Source organism: Mus caroli, chromosome 1, assembly GCF_900094665.2.
Source record: "Mus caroli chromosome 1, CAROLI_EIJ_v1.1, whole genome shotgun sequence".
Classification (NCBI taxonomy): Eukaryota; Metazoa; Chordata; class Mammalia; order Rodentia; family Muridae; genus Mus; species Mus caroli.
This window is the reverse complement of record NC_034570.1, coordinates 2,294,118-2,312,868: the sequence shown is the minus strand read 5'-3', so window position 1 is coordinate 2,312,868 and position 18,751 is coordinate 2,294,118. Positions and strand designations below refer to the sequence as shown.

Genomic DNA, 18,751 nt, shown 5'->3' with positions numbered 1-18,751 from the left:
ACACTCCTCCCTGGCTGGTAGGATTGCAAACTGGTACACTCTGGAAATCAATCTGAAAGTTCCTCAGAAAATTGGAAATAGATCTACCTGAAGACCTAGAAATACCACTCTTGGGAATATATCCAAAAGATGCCCCACCATGTCACAGGGGCACAAGTAACACTGTGTTCATAGCAGCCTTATTTATGATATCCAGAAGCTGGAAACAACCCAGATGTCCCAGGAAAGAAGAATGGATACAGAAAATGTGGTTCATTCACACAATGGAATACTACTCAGCTATCAAGAATGAGGACATCCTGAGTTTTGCAGGTAAATGGATGGAACTAGAAAATATCATTCTGAGTGAGGTAACTCAGATCTAAAAGAACTTGCATGGTATGTACTCACTAATAAGTGGATATTAGCCAAAAAAAAAAAAGTACAGAATACCCAAGATACAGCCCACAGAACTCAAAAAGATTAACAAGCAGAAGGGCCCAAGTGAGGACACCTCAGTCCCCCTTGGGAGGGAGAAGAAAGCAATCACAAGTGGGGAGGGATGGAAGGACCTGTGAGGGAATGTAGACTGGGGGTGGGAAGAGGAGATCTGGTATTGGGTGAGGAAAAAAGACTGAAGGCCTGAGGGCTAGCAGAAAGAAAGGAAACAGGTAACCTCAGGAGGTAGGATGTTGGGGGGGGTACCCTCCAGAATGTACCAGAGATCTGTGAAGTGAGGGACTCTCAGGACTCAAAGGAAGGGAACTTAGATGAAATGCCCGACAGTAGGAAAAGGGAAATTATAGAGCGCACTTTCAGCACAAAGACAGGGCATCAAGTGAGGGAGGGGGTTGCCATTCTACAGTCAAAATTCTCAGCCATAATTGTTCCTGTCTGAAAGAACTACAGGGATGGAAATGGAAAGGAGCCTGAGGAAAAGAAGGTCCAGTGGCAGGCCCAAAGTGCGATCCAGCTCAAGGGAAGGTCCAAAGACCTAACACTATTATTGAGGCTATGGAGTAATCACAAAAAGGGCTGTGCTGGCTGGTTTTGTGTGTCAACTTGACACAGGCTGGAGTTATCACAGAGAAAAGAGCTTCAGTTGGGGAAGTACCTCCATGAGATCCAGCTGTGGAGTATTTTCTCAATTAGTGATCAAGGGAGAAAGGCCCATTGTGGGTAGTACCATCTCTGGGCTGGTAGTCTTGGATTCTATAAGAAAGCAAGCTGAGCAAGCCATGGGAAACAAGCCAGTAATAAACATTCCTCCATGGTCTCTGCATCAGCTCCTGCTTCCTGACCTGCTTGAGTTCCAGTGCTGACTTCCTTTGGTGATAAACAGGAAAATGTAAGCAGAGTAAACCCTTTCCTCCCCAACTTGCTTCTTGGTCATGATGTTTTGTCCAGGAATAGAAACCCTGATTAAGACAAGGGCCTATCATGACTGCCCTCCAAAAGACCCAACTAGCAGCTGAAAGAGTCAGATGCAGTTATTTACACCCAACAATGGACAGAATCTGCTGACTCCTGTAGTTGAATTAGGTAAAAGCTGGAAGAAGATGAGGAGGACTGTGACCCTGTAGGAGGACCAACAGTCTCAATTAATCTGGACTCTCATGATCTCTCAAACACTGGACCATCAATGAGGTAGCATACACCAGCTGATATGAGGCCCCCAACACATATACAACAGACAATTACCGGGTCTGAGTTTAGTCAGAGAAGATGCACTTAACCCTCAGGAGACTGGGACCCAGGGAATTTAGAGGTCTGGTTGGGTGAGAGTGTGTGTGCGGTGGGGGGCATCCTCATGGAGACAGGCAGGTGAGGAGGAAGTATGGGATGTGGAACAGTTGGTGGGTGGACAGTGGGGGGGGGGATAAAATCTGGAGTGTAAAAATTAATTAATTAATTAATTAATTAATTAATTAAAAAGAAAAAAAGAAAAGAAAAGGAGTGCTTGTTATTCTTGTAAAAGTCCTGAGTTCAGTTCCCAGCCCTCATGTCAGTGGTCTCACAGTAGTCTGTAACTTTAGCTCCAGGGCATCACATTGCTCCTATTTCCTCTACAGAAATCACATTCACCATTGCAGGATATTTAGTCACACTGTGAACTCCAAAACTGTGTTAATTACTGAAATAAATAAATAAATAAATAAATAAATAAATAAATAGAACTGTTTCTCGTGTGGCTCAGACCTTAGGATACACTGTTATTCCCAAACAATGAAGATAAAATTAGTTTATACAAGGGAGCATCCTTGTTGTTTGAAAGCGTTGTTGAATTAAGTGGCAAACAAAGTGATGAATCAGAGAAAGATTTGACAGAATATGATATGCCCAACTCTTTGGAGAAAAGAGAGGAAAGGGAAGCTACTTGGGGAAGCAGTGCAGAGAAAGGAGGCAGTTTTACCAGGACAGTTATAGAGATTTACAGAGAGAGAACAAGCTAGACACAGATGAAGACAAAATGCACCAGAGAATAAAAAGGAGCCAGAAGATTAGAACATATAGCCAAAGTCAGTATGAGATTAAACAGACCAATTTAGCCTGAGGCTGAGAGAATTGAGATTGAATCAGTCAACTTGGAGAAGAATTGGAACCAGCTCAACTGAGTTGAACCAGCCAGCCAGAGCTCTGAAAGAACAAAACAGTGTGAACTTATTCAGTAGTGGAAGCTGAAAACATTCTAAGCCTGGATAAAAATTGTACAGAGGCTAGAAGCTTCCAGAACTAGGCCAAGATTAGCAGACCAAGACAGTAAGCTACTGAGATGACAATTATATCAGAATAAAAGATTCTTTTACAGTGTACCTAACTCCACACAGATACATATGTTTTAAACCATTACTCAAAGACTCATTTATTTCTATATTTGAAAGTAAGTTTGTAGGGAGACTGTCATAGATAAAGGAAATGGAATTGACACAGCCCTTGTGAAGGTCATCTTGGATCACCGTGTTCATCAAGGCAGAACTCCATAATGAAGATAGCTTTGGAAAAATACTGTTTAGTTTAAAAGGAAGGTCATCTTCTTAAAAAGAAGTTCTTATTTTGTTTGCGGAATACAAGAATTTTTCATTCTCATCAAATTGTTCTGTGCTTTATTGGCACAGGTCAGAGTTCTGTATGCTTATAAGGAGGCTGGCAAAACCTTCTCTGTAAGAACCAAGAACACAATATTTGACATTTTTCCCCTCAGTGTTCAAACAACCTAATCTTGTCTTCATATGGCTTTCAAGTTGGCATCTTATTTAAAGGATAGTCATCATACACTGGTTCATGTATCTAATGCCCACCATTTTAGAAGACATACAATGAGCTTTAATTTCACCAAATGATTGTAGATTGTTTCTGTTGGTTGCACCATTCATAAAATTTCTAGCAGCTACAAACATACATTTACTTATAACAAATTATACTGTGAGTCATTTATAAAATATTTTAGGTATTAAACTCTTCAGAAATATTTACTCTGTAAGATATGTGTTACCATTTGCTTGCTAATTTTAAGAATCTTGTATTTATTTTCATTAATACAAAATTTGTAATTTTAGATGTTTCTAGTTATTTAGAATTAATAGGAAAATAAAAATTTTAGTGTGGGTTTTCTTCTTGGCAATACACATATCTAGAGCCCAGTTTGCAGAATGGAAGAGGGGGGATTTCAATGTCAGAGCTTCTGTGACTACATCTATGGCAACCAAGAATACTGATTTTCTTACTTTATGCTTTCTGCATACTTCAGATTACCCTACTTTTACCCACATCTATAGTTCATTTTTACATAAAAATTATTTTCAAAGATTGTCACTATAATTTTGTGTCCCCACAAGATTCATAGGTTTTCTCCCTGGTGTCCTGCTGTGGAAAGGATGAGAGTTTGCGTAGTGACTGTATATATTGACTCTGGTCTTTATACCATCCATTTCTCTTCTCTACTATAGATTTTCTCTTTTGAGTGAACAGTCATACTATATGGTTCAGGAAAAAAAAATAGCCCATACTCTCTGTTCCCTGGTAATATACACATGCACTAAAGGAACTAGAAGAACACATGATGAAGGCTCAATAATTCAGAAGGGCCTTGGGGAGATATCCTGCAGAATCTAAGAAACCACAGATGTAAGCCCAGACTTTTTACCAATAAAATTTTTCAATCACCATAGATGGAGAAAACAAGATATACCATAACAGAGATAAATTTAAACAATATCTATCCTCAAATCTAGGCCTACAAAAGATACATGTCAGAAAAATCTATCCCATGGAGGTTAACTATACCCATGAAAACATTTCCTAGCAGAAAAAATACAAAACAAGGAAATCTCTCTCTCTCTCTCTCTCTCTCTCTCTCTCTCTCTCTCTCTCTCTCTCACACACACACACACACACACACACACACACACACAAATGAGCAAACACACACTACCACCATCAACAACAAAATGATAGGAATTAACAATTATTGTTCATTAATATTTCTCAATATCAATGGTCCAAATTCCCTAATCTAAAGACACAGGGTAACAGAATGGAAGCAAAATACAGTATCCATTCTTCTGCTGTATACAAGAAACATACCTCAGCATCAAATATAGACATTACCTCAGAGTAAACAGTTAAAAAGGGTTTCCAATCATATCAAAACAAGAAGCAAGCTAGAGAATCTACTCTAAAATCAAATGAAGTAGATTTCCAACCGCAATTAAACAAGAGTTATGGAAAGACACAACTCTTGTTCATATTCATCAACAGAAAAATCCACCAAGAAGATGTTTCAATTCTTAACATGTAAGACCCAAGTGCAAGGACACTCACATTTGTAAAGAAACATCAGCAAAGCTAAATTCACATATCAAACCCCACATATTAATAGTGGAGGACTTCAATACCCGACTCTTACCAATAAACAGGACATACAGACAAAAGCTAACAGAGAATTACTGAAGCTAACAGACTTTATAAATCAAATGTTCCCAACAGATGTCTACAGAAGATTTCACCCCAAAACAAGTGAATATACCTTCTTCTTAGTGCATCATGAAACTCTCTTGAAAAATTTACTACATATTTGATCACAAAGTAAGTCTTACCAGATACAAGAAATTTGTAATAACACCCTGTACCCTATCAGATCACAGTAGATTAAAACTGGATTTCCATAACAACCAAAAAAAAAAAAAAAAGAAATAGAAAGCCAACAAACTCATGGATGTGGCACAACTCCCTACTGAATGACTACCAGGTCAAAGAAGAAAGAAGGAATGAAAGAAAGAAAGAAAGAAAGAAAGAAAGAAAGAAAGAAAGAAAGAAAGAAAGAGAGAGAGAGAGAGAGAAGAGAGAGGGAGGGAGGGAGGGAGGGAGGGAGGAAAAAAGGAAGGAAGGAAGGAAGGAAGGAAGGAAGGAAGGAAGGAAGGAAGGAAGGAAGGAAGGGAGAGAGGGAGGAAGGAAGGGAGGGAGGGAGGAAAAAAGGAAGGAAGGAAGGAAGGAAGGAAGGAAGGAAGGAAGGAAGGAAGGAAGGAAGGAAGGAAGGAAGGAAGAGAAAGGAAGAAAGAAGGAAAAGACTTTATAGAATTGGAAGAAAAATGAATACAAAACACATGAAAACTAATGGAGCACAATGGACGTAGTGCTAAGAGAAAACTTCATAGAACTATGTGCCTTCATTAAAAAAAATTGTAGAGACAGGTTGATGGAAATGAATTGAGGACCCAGATGTAAATTTACACTTCTATGGACATTTGTTTTTTTATAAAGTATCCAGAATTATGCAATGTAAGAAAGAAAGCCTCTTTAACAAATGGTGCTGGTCTAACTGGTTTCAGCACATAGAAGACTTCAAATAGATCAATGTCTAACATCCAGCACAAAATTCAAGTCCAAGTACATCTAAAAGCTCAACATAAAACCAAATATACTGAAACGGTTAAAGAAGAAAGTGGAGAATAGCCTTGAATACACTGGCACAGAATACAACTTCCTAAACAGAACATGAGTAGCACAGGAACTTAGACTGAAAACTAATTAATGAGATCTCATGAAACTGAAAAGCTTCTGTAAGGCAAAGGACACTGTCAATCAGACAGCAGCCAGAGAATGTGAAATGGTTTTCACTGACTCCACAATTGACAGGAGGCTAATTTCCAAAACATATAAAGAACTTGAGAAACTAGACAACAACAAAACAAATAATATAATGAAAAACTAGGGTACAAACCTAAACAGAGAATTCTCAACAGAGGAATTTCAAATAACCAATAGACAATTGAAGAAATATTCAGCATCCTTAGCCATAAGGCCAATGTACATGCAAACATTTCTGGGATTCCATCTTCCACTTGTCAGAATGGCTAAGTTCAATAACACAAGTGACAGCTCATGCTGGCAAAAATGTAGAGCAAGTGAAACACTCCTCCATTGCTGGTGGGAGTGCAAATTTGTACAATGACCTTTATATATAAATATGGTAGTATCTCAGAAAATTGGGAATTGATCTGCCTCAAGAGCCAGATCCTGGTTCATCCTGGTTACCACTCCTGAGCATATATCTAAAGCATGTTCCGTCTTACCACAAGAATACTTGCTCAACTATTTTTATATGAACTTTATTCATAGTAGCCCAAATCTGGACATAACCTAGATGTCTATCTACTGAATAATGGTTTTTAAATATGTGGCACATTTACACAATGGAGCTGTGAAAAAATCCTGAAATTTGCAGGCAAATGACTAGAAAAAAATCATCCTGAGTAAAATAATCGAGATCCAGAGAAGCAAACACATTTACTCACTTAAAAGTGGATATTAGTAAATGATATTCATTATACAATCCACAGAACAAGAAAGGATGGCTCAAGAGGGAAGAAGGGGAAATAGAATTGATATTGTTAGTGGACTAGAGGTTCATGGATATGAAAATGGGGGGCAGTCAAATGGAGGGAGAGAGTACTGGGAAAGACAACTGGAATTAGGGGACATTTTGAGGTAAGGTAGAAGAAATTGAAGTTCCAGGAGTCTATTAAGGTGACCCTAGCTGAGTCGCCTAATAATGGAGGATATGGAGCCTCAACTGGGTACTTTCTGTAATCCGTAAAGACTTACAACAGAGGGTTCAGGACACCAACTCATCCAACAAAACCTTTGACATATAATCTGCCCTGCCTCCAAGATACACTGTGGTAAAGGTGGCAGAGAAACTGAGGGAATAGCCAATGATTGGTTCAGTTTGAGATCCATATGCTAGAGGCAGCCCACGCCTGATACTGGCTAGCTGGAGGGCGGGGAATCAGAGTCTGAATAGCCCAGAGACCTAGGATAGAACCAAATACAACCTGAAAAAACAAACATAAAAATTAACAGGAAGGAAGGAAGGAAGGAAGGAAGGAAGGAAGGAAGGAAGGAAGGAAGGAAGGAAGGAAGGAAGGAAGGGAAGGAGGAAAGGAAAAGAAATTACTCCGAATGATACTCTGCTGCTATATTAGTAGACTAGAGCCCTAATCTAATTGCTATCAGAGAAGCTTCATCCAGCAATTGGTAGAAACAGATACAGAAACCTTGTAGTGGTTTGAATAGGAATGGTCCCCATAGACTCATGTGTTTGAAAAATTAGCCCAGAGGGAATAGCACTATTAGTAGGTGTGGCCTTGTTGGAGTAGGTATTATTTTGCTGAAAGAAATGTGTAACTATGCAGGAGGGTTTTAAGGTTTTAGAAGTTCAAACCAGTTTACTTCCTATGGTCTTCTTATCACAACATGCAAGAAACCCAATGTTCGATCCTCAGCATCATGTAAAATTTGAACATATTGGCACGGTCTTATAATCTAAGCACTTGGGAGATAGAGATAGAGGAATCAGAAATTTCTGATCATCCTCAGCTGTAAAGTGAAGTCAAGGCCAACCTGAAATACATAAAACTGTCTCAGAAGCTAGTCATGGTTCTAAAATTTCTTTTGCTTTGGAGAACAAATATCATGAGGTTATGAAGCAGTCTGCAGTAGTGATATGTTACAATGTTGATTAAAAAGGCAGGAAATTGAATATATTTGTAGGTTGAATTTGATTTAAAGTATTTTGTCAGAATGCTTAATTTTAAAAATTTGCATGTTTGCATATTTTTAAAAAGGAGTTTTGTTGGAAAGGTAGTGTCTAACATTGATTCTAGGATCTAGATAATATTACACTGAAAATGGGTAAATTTGTCTAAGTTATCTACAAGTCTAGAAATCAAAGATTGTAGTCTATTTTGATCTGTTCCCTTAATCATTAGCAACATTGTTATTGGTGGAAAGTTAGTGACACTCACAGTTTCAAGAAACAGTTAACCTTGGCCTTGTGACTATGAGAGTCATCACTGAAGTGACTGGAGAATAAATAACTTACCATCAGATGCTTGGATTTATTTAGCAGGTACAATTTTGGTTTTATTTCAAGGCACACAATCATATATACAATGTACAGTTATTCTCTAATAGTCTAAGATATAACCAATATTGACATGGTAAGAAATACAACTTTCTTTCAGATTGATAATTGTCATGGTCTGAGCTAATTTTTAACCTTATGGGACTTTCATATTAATGCCAACCCAGCATTAATTATTCAACAATTATTTCTTGAAAAATAAAATTTGCACAATAAACACACAACTTTCTCATAGGTTTTCCTTAAAATTCTTTTGCTTAAAGCTTATATTCTTTGATTGCTTTCATCTTATGACCCAGTATTAGATGGAATATATATATATATATATATATATATATATATATATATATATATGTTAGATATAAGTTTAACAACGATCTAACATATCAATCATAAAATTAAACACTTTTCTCAAAAATTCTTGTTTTATCTCCAAACAAGTTCTTTTTTTGTTGTTTTGTTTTTCAAAAGTCGCCAGTAGAATGAGAACATAGAGTCTAGGTAGAATTCATCTCAAGTCTCAGACATAGCAAGCAATAACTTCTTGTTTGATGGGGCAAACTTCTGGGAACCTCAAGCATGGGGAGCCACTTGAGGGTTGCAGAATTAGACAAAAGCACTGGTTGCATTGAGCAAACATAGTAGTATGACCACTGCTTCCTAGTATCATGTACATGTGCACACATGTATGCACCTGTTCTCTTTTACATATACATGCAAATGTATATAGTTTTATAATAAAGCACATATATGTAAATGATACTTTCCTTACAGTATATAAGTCTGTTTTTTATTCTTTAAACTAGTGTCCCAAAATAGCTGTCATCTATTCTTCAGTTTCAATCTCAGGATCATAGGGAAACTCAAAATAGATCTCAAGAGCAGTAAAGATACTCACTCTCCCTCCATGCCACTCTCCCTCCATATCACTCTCCCCTCCATGTCACTCTCACTCCATGTCACTCTCCCCTCCATGTCACTCTCCCTCCATGTCACTCTCCCCTCCATGTCACTCTCCCTCCCTGCTATTCCGATACTCACTTTCTCTCCATGGGATTCCAACTTAGTTATCAAGAATTGCAGGAAATAGAGAGATTAGGAGAGCATATGGAATGCTAAAGAAGTCACTATTATAACTCCATCCTGAGGTAATGTGATAACTACCTTGTGTATGTGGGTTTTTTTGGGGGGAGGGAGATTTATGAACATCTCCTGCATCTTACTGTCTTATAGAAGATTTTCAGTAGGATTGATTCTGGAACTGTTTGGTCCACATAAATATCTCTTCAGCATAATAGCTAAAGTTTTAAACTATTGGGTTAATGTTTCTCAATGTTTAAGTCATTCTTATCTATGTATCTAGTTTTAAGAATGCAAGGGTGGTGACTTTCTCTTATAAGAGAGCTGCATTCTGAGCTGGTAAGATAGCTCAGTGAGTAAAGGCACATGCCACTTGAGAGTGCAAGACTGGCAATGTGAGTACCATCCCCAGAACCCATGTAAAGAAGAAGAGAAGTAACTGTGAAAGCTGTCCTTTGACATCGATATGCATGTCATAATGTATGCCTTCACGTGAAAAATAGTTAATAACAATAATAAGTTTTAAAAGAAAATTGTGTCTACTCTAGGGCATGTGACTGTCCCTCTTTTACAGTTCTCTGTTCCTGTGTTAGACTTCACTTTTAAATCTATATTAATACCTTTCTCTTAATAAATTCTAGCCATGTCATTACAAAAGAATTCCACAGCATCAAGGTACTCAGTGAAATTTAAGATATACTCAAAAGAGCACTTAATTTTCATTAAGAAGTATCTCTACAATGTCATTATTCACCATCAAATTCAGAAGCATAAAGCTGTCATATGGAGTTAAACATAAGGACAGTGACTTTGTAGAGTGTGTCATATCTTTATGCAGGCCCTCTGTCTCCAGAAAGTGAAGGAGCAACACCCGTGAGACAGCTGGTGATGAGAACTTACAGATGGAACTATGCCTACAGTATTTAGGTTCACACATCTGATGCTCTTTTAGACTCTAAAGGGTGCTGCTCTAACCATGTACAAGCTTAGAAAGGGGTGTTATTTTTAAATTATCCTTTTCTTTTTCTTTCAAGGAAAATTGAAAAAAAAACTTTCTTATCTCTGAACTATAAGTTTTAAAGGAAAGAATGGGGAATTTATGTGTCATTTGGAAGACTTAGCAAAATTATCCTAAATGGGCTTCTCAGATAGTACCCTCCACAGGTACCCCCTTAATCAATACCATGCAAATTGTGCTCAGCCATCTCAAGCCCCATTTGCTTTTTCAGCACACATTTTGAAAGAACTCTACTTTCTGTGGAAAGCCAGAACATAATATTAAAAGATGTGCATGATCAAATCAACTTCTGCTACGAGAGTAGAGAATCTGGCAATTGGTGTGTGTTTACAAACAGATGCTACCACAAAGTACATTTGATCAAAGCTAACATTTTAGAGTGAATTCAAAGTTTAGGGATAAGTTAACACCAAGTTAGAGTAAATGGTATTTGAGGAATCCAGTGGAAATCATACCAAGTCCAAATTCCAGAGAGTAAATTATATTGCAACAAAATATCTAATCCTCAATTCTCCATGCCTCAGGGGCTATGTCTTGTGCATCCTTGAGAAATGTTCAGGCTGGACAAGAAAACCTGGTACTTATTTACATACAGACTACTATTTACAGATGAAATTACACATCCTTTGCTGGTATTTAAGCCTCACACTTTTTATATCAGTTCGTGTTTCTTCAGAAGACTATCTACCTGAATAGCATGCTACAAACCAGAGATCTTAAGGAGCAACTGTAGTTTTCAAGGCATTAGACACTGTGAGAAGACAACACCAGCAACTCTAAATAGGTTCACAAATGTCAATATGGTGCTCTCCACCAGTGTCAGGGTCTGAATCCAAGTTCTTCCTAAGATATTCTATTATCATCACACATGATACATGATCACCAGAAGACAGTGAGCTGGATATGACCCTTGATATGGCCTCAATGTAACTGAAGTTGGTTTTGCCAGTGTCAACAGGCAGGTTGGGTGTCCAGTAAGTTTTGTATCCAATGGATTTTTTTCTTTTATTTTCTTCTCTAGAGCTTTGGAATTATGTTGCATAGAAAGGCCACACAGATGGACATCCACCAAATCAAAGAAACCAAAAGAAAGAGTGTTGTCTTTGTTTCTCAAGGGATTAAAATTGGATTGGCTTCTTCTCTGTCCTAGGAAAGAGGTGTATTGTTGCCAGGATCTGCTATGCTCTGTTCTTCAGACTTGCTGACCCTACTCAACTAGATCACTAATGTGCCCTGCACCTTAATATTTCAGAGTATGACATGTCGAAGTGACTGAATACCTCACCTTTCCACTTCAGACTGCAGTTGTAATCTGGGTTAAACCAAGATCATTGAACTCTTCTCTACCTGGAGAACAATAAGAAGACATTTCCACGACTAGTCATACTGGCTTATTCATCCCTCCCACATCTCTCATGGAAGCAGGATCCTGAACTGTGTTTCTAACTCTGTTGGTGCTCTGGCGCTCCATTCGCATCTTAATAGGGAAGCAGAAGTCCCTAAAACACCGCTTAAAGTTTTCATCAAGAAAGGCATAGAGAACAGGATTCAAGCTGCTGTTGGTATAACCCAAGGCAATACAGAAATAATAGCTGGATAGGGCAGCTGTGCTGTGGGAGGTGCTTCCCAGAGCCTCCACCAAGATAAAGATGTGAATGGGGGTCCAACAGATGATGAAGACTGCAACTACTACCAGCACCAGCTTGGTGATGCGGCGGAGATTTCGGTCCTTCTCTCGGGAGCCAGAGAGGAGCCGGACACTCTTCAGGCGCAGGATCATCAGGGTGTAGCAGACAATGATGATGAGGACGGGGATCACAAAGGCAAAGACGAAGACACAGATCTTCATGAAGAGGTCCCACCAGGAATATTCATCATCGGGAAACTGCAAGGAGCATTCAATGACATCCACATCTGCCAGAGGTGACCAAAGTCAACAAAGTGTCAAGAGAATCTCGTTATTGTCAGTACTGTGACTGCAGATTTATACATTAAACAATACCTTCGTTTTCAGAGGTCCAGATACAGAGAAATAGTACTGAAAACAGAACAGCAAAAGCTGGCTAGCAATATGAGTCATCCAGCTATGAAGGTTGGCTTGGTATTTGTGGCTTTCAGAGGAGCTAAACTGTTTACTTTTAGTGTGGCACTTATTTGTATTTTTGTGTATTAGCAATCTTCCCACACCCATATCTCTAACAAGAGTTAACATTTAAAAAAAGCCAGCATCTATTTCTAATAAATGACTAAACATTTTGAATCTCTCTACTGAATTTATCAAATACCAACTTGTCTTACAAACATCAACTGTTTATGTGGGTCCATAAGGACTGGTAAGGAAATATGTCTAAATATAACTCAGGTGCTGTGATTGAATAGTACCTTTCGGCTCACTGTGATTAACAACATCATTGAAATGTGAATAAAAAAATTGAAGGTAAATGAAGAAAAACCAAGAGAAATCAATGAGCATTGACTTCAATCTTTGTTTTACTGTTTGTATGAAAGATTTAAAGAGTCCTTTAAGAATTATTACCATTGTCATAGAAAACAAAATATTAAAGAACCTTGGTGGGTGCTCATGAAACTGGAGGGTGTGTGTGTGTGTGTGTGTGTGTGTGTGTGTGTGTGTGTGTGTGAGAGAGAGAGAGAGAGAGAGAGTAGTGGAGAAGCTCTCTTTCATTAACTGTTGTTGCCTACATATGTAGTATATTCTTAAATATATGAATATATTCTGCTCAGTGTGCAGAATGTTACTTGTCTGTATATTTTCAGGGATGAGCATTTGGTATTGTATAACTAAGGACTATTCACTAGGGAAGGCTATTTCTTCCATTCTTGGCATTGCCTAGCTGACTATAGTTCTTTGTCTAGAGTTGTCTACTAAGTACTGGTGATAGGTAGATTATGAGTTACTAAAATAAATAATGTAGACACATAATACTAAATATAAAATATATCCACAAAGTAAAAACATGCTGATATATACAAGAGTCCTCAGTATTGTACTGTATCAGTAGACATTGGTAAATTTATCAAGAAACCACAACCTCTGAGGCTTATGCTGGTGACGAATGGTACTAGCATTCTGTAGAACAGTACTAGCCAGTCTCAATCAGGTAGAAAGATGGCCTAAAATACTTAGCTATTCAACAGTCTTAACAGGAAGCATGGCACAACAGTACAAAATGAATGCAGTTCACAAAAACCATCATTCATAATATAACCAAAATCCTTACTTGAAAAAACAAACAAACAAACAAAACAAAAGGAAAAAACAGGGATCCTATGAGACCACTTTAATTCTGTCTTTTGCTGCACAAATTAATCCTCACTGGCGTTGGTGCATATTTTCTTCTACTACATCTATGCATTCATCTCCAGCAATATCTACCTGAAAGAAAATTCTCTCTTCATTTCTTCCCTCAAAAGCCTAACTGAAACCCATTCTTCTAGGTGTAACTCTCTCATAAATGTAGTAGTAGTAATATAGTAGTAGTAATATAGTGGTTAAATCTACAAGTAGAACATGAAATATAGAACCAGGTCTTTCTTTGCCCTGGAAAGTCATCTATTATTATATCTTACTCAGCATATTCTCCTCCTAGTTTGTGCGGAGCATTGCTCCTGAATGGGATTTGTGATCCACAGACACATGGCCTTGAGAAGAGTTTCTTGCAATTTATTTCCCTTTAATCTAGGCATCAAAACATATTCTTCTGTATGATTAATCACCTTGTAACTGTTTGTTTAGTAAACTTGGAAAGTGCCTTAGTCTATCACCTGCTGTAGCTGTGCTAGGAACTCACAACACTGTTTGGGGGAAAATAAGCCATAGAGAGTGCAACACTAAGAATAGCCCCCAACATAATCTATCAACTTTAGATGACAGTGTATCAATTCAGAATGAACTGTGACAAATATGCCACTCTAATGGAGATGTCAATAATGGAGGCTGTGCATGTGTGGTAGTAAGAGACAAATCAAAACTCTACTAAAAATTTCAATTTTGCTGTGACCCTAAAATTTCTCTAAAAGAAACCACCTAGCATGAACAAAAATAACCTGCGCATGTATCATGTAAGATAAGCAATGATTTTAGCATCTGCCCCTTTACTATGTCCTGGAAAACCCTTGCTGTATATATATTCAGTTATCTGTACTCACAGGTAGTACAAAGTACTCTTGTAAAAGGATACGTCTGGATAATCTGTAATAGCACTAGATAGCATTTATATACTTCAAAATCCATTCATCTTCTTCCCTCTAGGGAATCTCTATTAAGATCAAACATATTTTACATAGCTTCAGTCATTGCTAAAAAAGCAAAAGTCTTGAGACAGCTGTTTTCACCTTGGTTGCAGGTCCGTCCAACCTATATCACAGTATAGCTCAATTAAACCAAACTCTTCAAGGGTATGACACAGCGAATGGTATATTCTAAAGTACACAAGCAATTTCATCCCTCATCCTAATGTGATATAAACACAGTGAAAGTGCAGTTACCCTCTTTTCAGTAGGTAAGAACTATAACCACCTATGAGCCTGATCATGAGCTTACCTAAACCAACAAAGAATATATACATGAGGGATAACCTTAAAGCAAGAAGGGAAAAGCAGCCCACATATGTCTCTGATAATTGAGAGAGAAAAAGAAGGTAAGGTATAGGACTACTAGGTTGTATTTTCAAAACCTTATTGACTTTACATCCTCAATTCACCATCATTCTTCCAGATTCCATTTCTCACAGACATAAGAATAATAAGTATGATGTGATCCAGTAATAGTTAAAGGCTTTTTGAACACACACGTGTCTTCCTATGACCCATGAAAATACTGGCAAGATAATTGACACTCATTTTATAGTTGGTTTGCCACATCATTTGTTAAGATATACATGTTGACGCTACTAGTTTCCAAAGTGAGTTTGTAGGATGCTAACCTCAACCTTACTGTATCCAAAAGCTTCTGTGAAAATATGGGAAGAAGAGAAATAAGAAATCCAGGGCATATACTCTTCTCGCTCTGAATTTACAGTCCTTTCAAGTTCACTGAGCACTTCAAGAATCAGACACTTCTGTGTATCTAGGCTCTGGCACTATCATCACCCTACTCCATGTTTAGAGGTGGAAAAAACCACACAATTGTTTCATTTCTAATCATTCATGGATTTAGGAATTATATTTTTACTGCTCTGTTTTGTTGTTTCATAATAGTTATGTGTTCTACTAATTTCCAAGGTAAAAGTTCACCTCATAAAGAATTGTACATTTGTAAATGGTATGAAAACAGTGGATCTTACCTTCCCTGACTTTGGTGCCTCCAAGGACTATCGCTGATATACCAACAGATGATGCCAGGAGCCAAATGCAGATGTTGATGATCTTTGCTTTCAAAGGTGTTCGGAAGTCCAAAGCTTTCACAGGGTGGCACACAGCAATGTAGCGGTCCACACTCATCATGGTCAAGGTGAATATGCTGGTAAACATGTTGTAGTAGTCAATGGAAATGACAATCTTGCATAGCACGTCTCCAAAAGGCCAAGAATTCATCAAGTAGACAGCACTCTGAAAGGGCATAGTGGTAGTAACCAAAGCATCTGCCAAAGCCAGGTTAAATATGTAGATGTTGGTTGCGGTCTTCATCTTCGTGTATCTAAAAAATAAGACACAGTAACATTTCTTTCCATCTCTGCAACTTAAACCCAGAGTGTGAATGAGAATGACAGCCACTTAATAATTAATTTTGCTTTGCAGGTACTATTTCTTATGCACTCATTGTGTGTGCAGATTTTTAAAGGACTTCCTAGATACCAGGGTATTGAGAAACATAAGTAAAGACCTCGGGCATCATTAAGGTTCTATCTTAGTGCTTTGATTAAATAAGTTAAATAAAAATGAGAAGGAATACAGCATAGATTAATAGCTAGATGAATATGCATACAGGCTGGAATACTATGGAGTCCTTCATGTGAGAGGTGATGATTCATTTTAATCCTTCACAGAGGTCTTGACTTAAGTATTCTTGAAGTATCTTTCTTTCCTCTATAAAACAAATACCTTCTTGGTTATTTTAAAGAAATCAATAATTGTAATTATTTAACCTTTAGAAAGTACAAAATGGTGTTCAATTTTAAAATATACCTGTCTGCAGTGGCCAAAACACTATTAGACTCTATGGTTTCTGCATGGCAGTATACTACTAACTTATCATCATAGTACATTATATATGTAAAACAAATCAAGATGAATTATATTTGATACAACAAAACCACAGTACATAAAACTGGTTTTCTCCATCTCATATCTGGAGAGGTTTTTTATAGTGCACAATTGTCTTACTATTCAGACAAGGGAACGAAATGCTCAAGATGGGTCAGCAAGATTGTTTGGAAACTGAAATCATTCTCTATACTACAGCAGTAAGTTTAGAGTGACAGCATTTTCATTCAAATCTGAATCAACAGAATCGTTCTTTGAAGGAAATGCTTCTTCCAGAATTCATTGACCAGTAAATACCCATAGTGTCTTACCTCTCAGAAGCCAAGAGGAAAAAGCTGTGTGCTAATTCCTTTCTCTGTACCTCAGAATTATGAACCTCACACAATAAATTAATTTCTGTCCCACTATATATATATATATATATATATATATATATATATATATATATACATTTTCTCTTTAAGAAGTTAGCTGTCAGTGACATCAGAGTGATGAAATGGTGTTGTCTACAATGTGAAGTCACAGTTCTGAGTCTAAATTTCCTGAGTCCGTTCCTGATATGTAAGGATACTAAGCTGGGAGCTTAGAAGAGAGGCCAGTCTAGGATCTAGCTTGATACATCTGTCAGACAGGAATGCATTCCACCCTCAGCAGTTTTGTCTTCCCTATCTATCCTTCTTGTTCTGTGAGAAATGAGAAATGTTATTGACTAGGTAGGTGGGTACTGCAAGGATTAGTACTAAAGCCAGCATGTTCTGATTTGCACCTTTATGATCCATTTCTGAAAGAGTGATTTACTCTGGGGAGTGGGGAAATACTTTCTGACCTTGGTCATATTATGGAAATATTGTTAAGTGGCTATATGTGTTAGAAAGTGATTAAAACTCTATCACAAAAGACTCATCTCCACAGAGGTACAAACCTGAGTCACAGTACTGTGTATTAGACAGGATGAGAAAGACAGATCAGGAAGAAGGGTCAATTACAGAGTGGAGATTGTGAGCTGCAATGGATGTTACTCCAGAGAGCTAGAAATGTTCCCTGTGGACTCCTTAACCCCAGCCCATTTTGGAAACCACCTCTGCAAGTGAGTGGAATCCACAGGTACTTGTGTGACACAAAGGGATCAGAGTTGTGTTGTTAGATATCAAAAACAAATGTCATGGGGCAGAGTTTCTGTGAGAATTTGGCACTCAGTGCTAGAGATGTGAAGTGCAGTGCCAGAAGGGAGAATGCTGGCTTTGGGACCTGGTGGGGTCCTGGGACTTTTGATCATTTCTCTGTGCCTGCTGTGTACAGACAACACAGAGATGGAAGAGACAACACCTGTATTGTTGGCATCCTTTGCTAAGCAGGGATATCACCCTGTTTGTTCTTGTTATTTTAATGTCAGGGATATTGCTTTAATCAATACTTAATTTGACCTTCATGACAAAAGCACAATAAATCTGAAGACCTGGTACCTTGACACTATACACTTTGAGATGTGTTGATATCTGTAATCTTCCACTCTGTTAGCCTTTACCTGCACTTTTCTTTCATGTTGAGTTCCAAAGCTATTTTCTCTTATCACTCATGCTTGTCTCCTCTCTCTTTATCCCTTCAACATGCTTACCCTGAGTTTTCAAAAGCCCACTCCTAAATCAGCAACACACTAAAATCTGATGACTGAAAACTAGCACAGAGATGAAAAGAAGCTTGGAACCAAAGAAATCTGCACAGATGACGTAAAAGAGAGGGGGGGGGAAGCTCATGCGAGTTTGAGCCTGCCAGATGACAGGGATATACAGAGATAGCTTTGAAACCCAGTATCCATTGCAGGAGGCAGTACAGATATGGGCTTTCTGGGATTTGATAAGAGATTGGATGTTTTTGTGCCAGAGAAGACCTAGGACCCAACAAGTACAAAACTATTATAAGCATTTACTGGTAGCCTACAAAGCAACAGTACAGCTTTGAGAGCTTCATATGACCTGATGATGATTAAGATATCTCTCTCTCTCTGTGTGTGTGTGTCTCCCTCCCTC

The 18,751-nt window shown here is 38.0% G+C and overlaps 1 protein-coding gene across 3 annotated transcripts in view; it reads right to left on the bottom strand.

Annotated features, from left to right (window-relative positions):
* Positions 1-9,362: 9,362 nt before the first annotated feature.
* The window catches only part of Oprk1 (opioid receptor kappa 1), a 14,887-nt gene continuing 5,498 nt past the window's right edge, over positions 9,363-18,751 (bottom strand). For all 3 annotated transcript variants that reach the window (XM_029483726.1, XM_021159690.2, XM_021159682.2), the window contains 2 exons: positions 15,806-16,158; positions 9,363-12,416 (listed from right to left, as the gene is read on the bottom strand). In XM_029483726.1, coding sequence (XP_029339586.1) covers positions 11,884-12,416; positions 15,806-16,158 — 886 coding nt within the window. In that variant the 3' untranslated portion in view covers positions 9,363-11,883. The remainder of the gene's footprint in view (positions 12,417-15,805; positions 16,159-18,751) is intronic.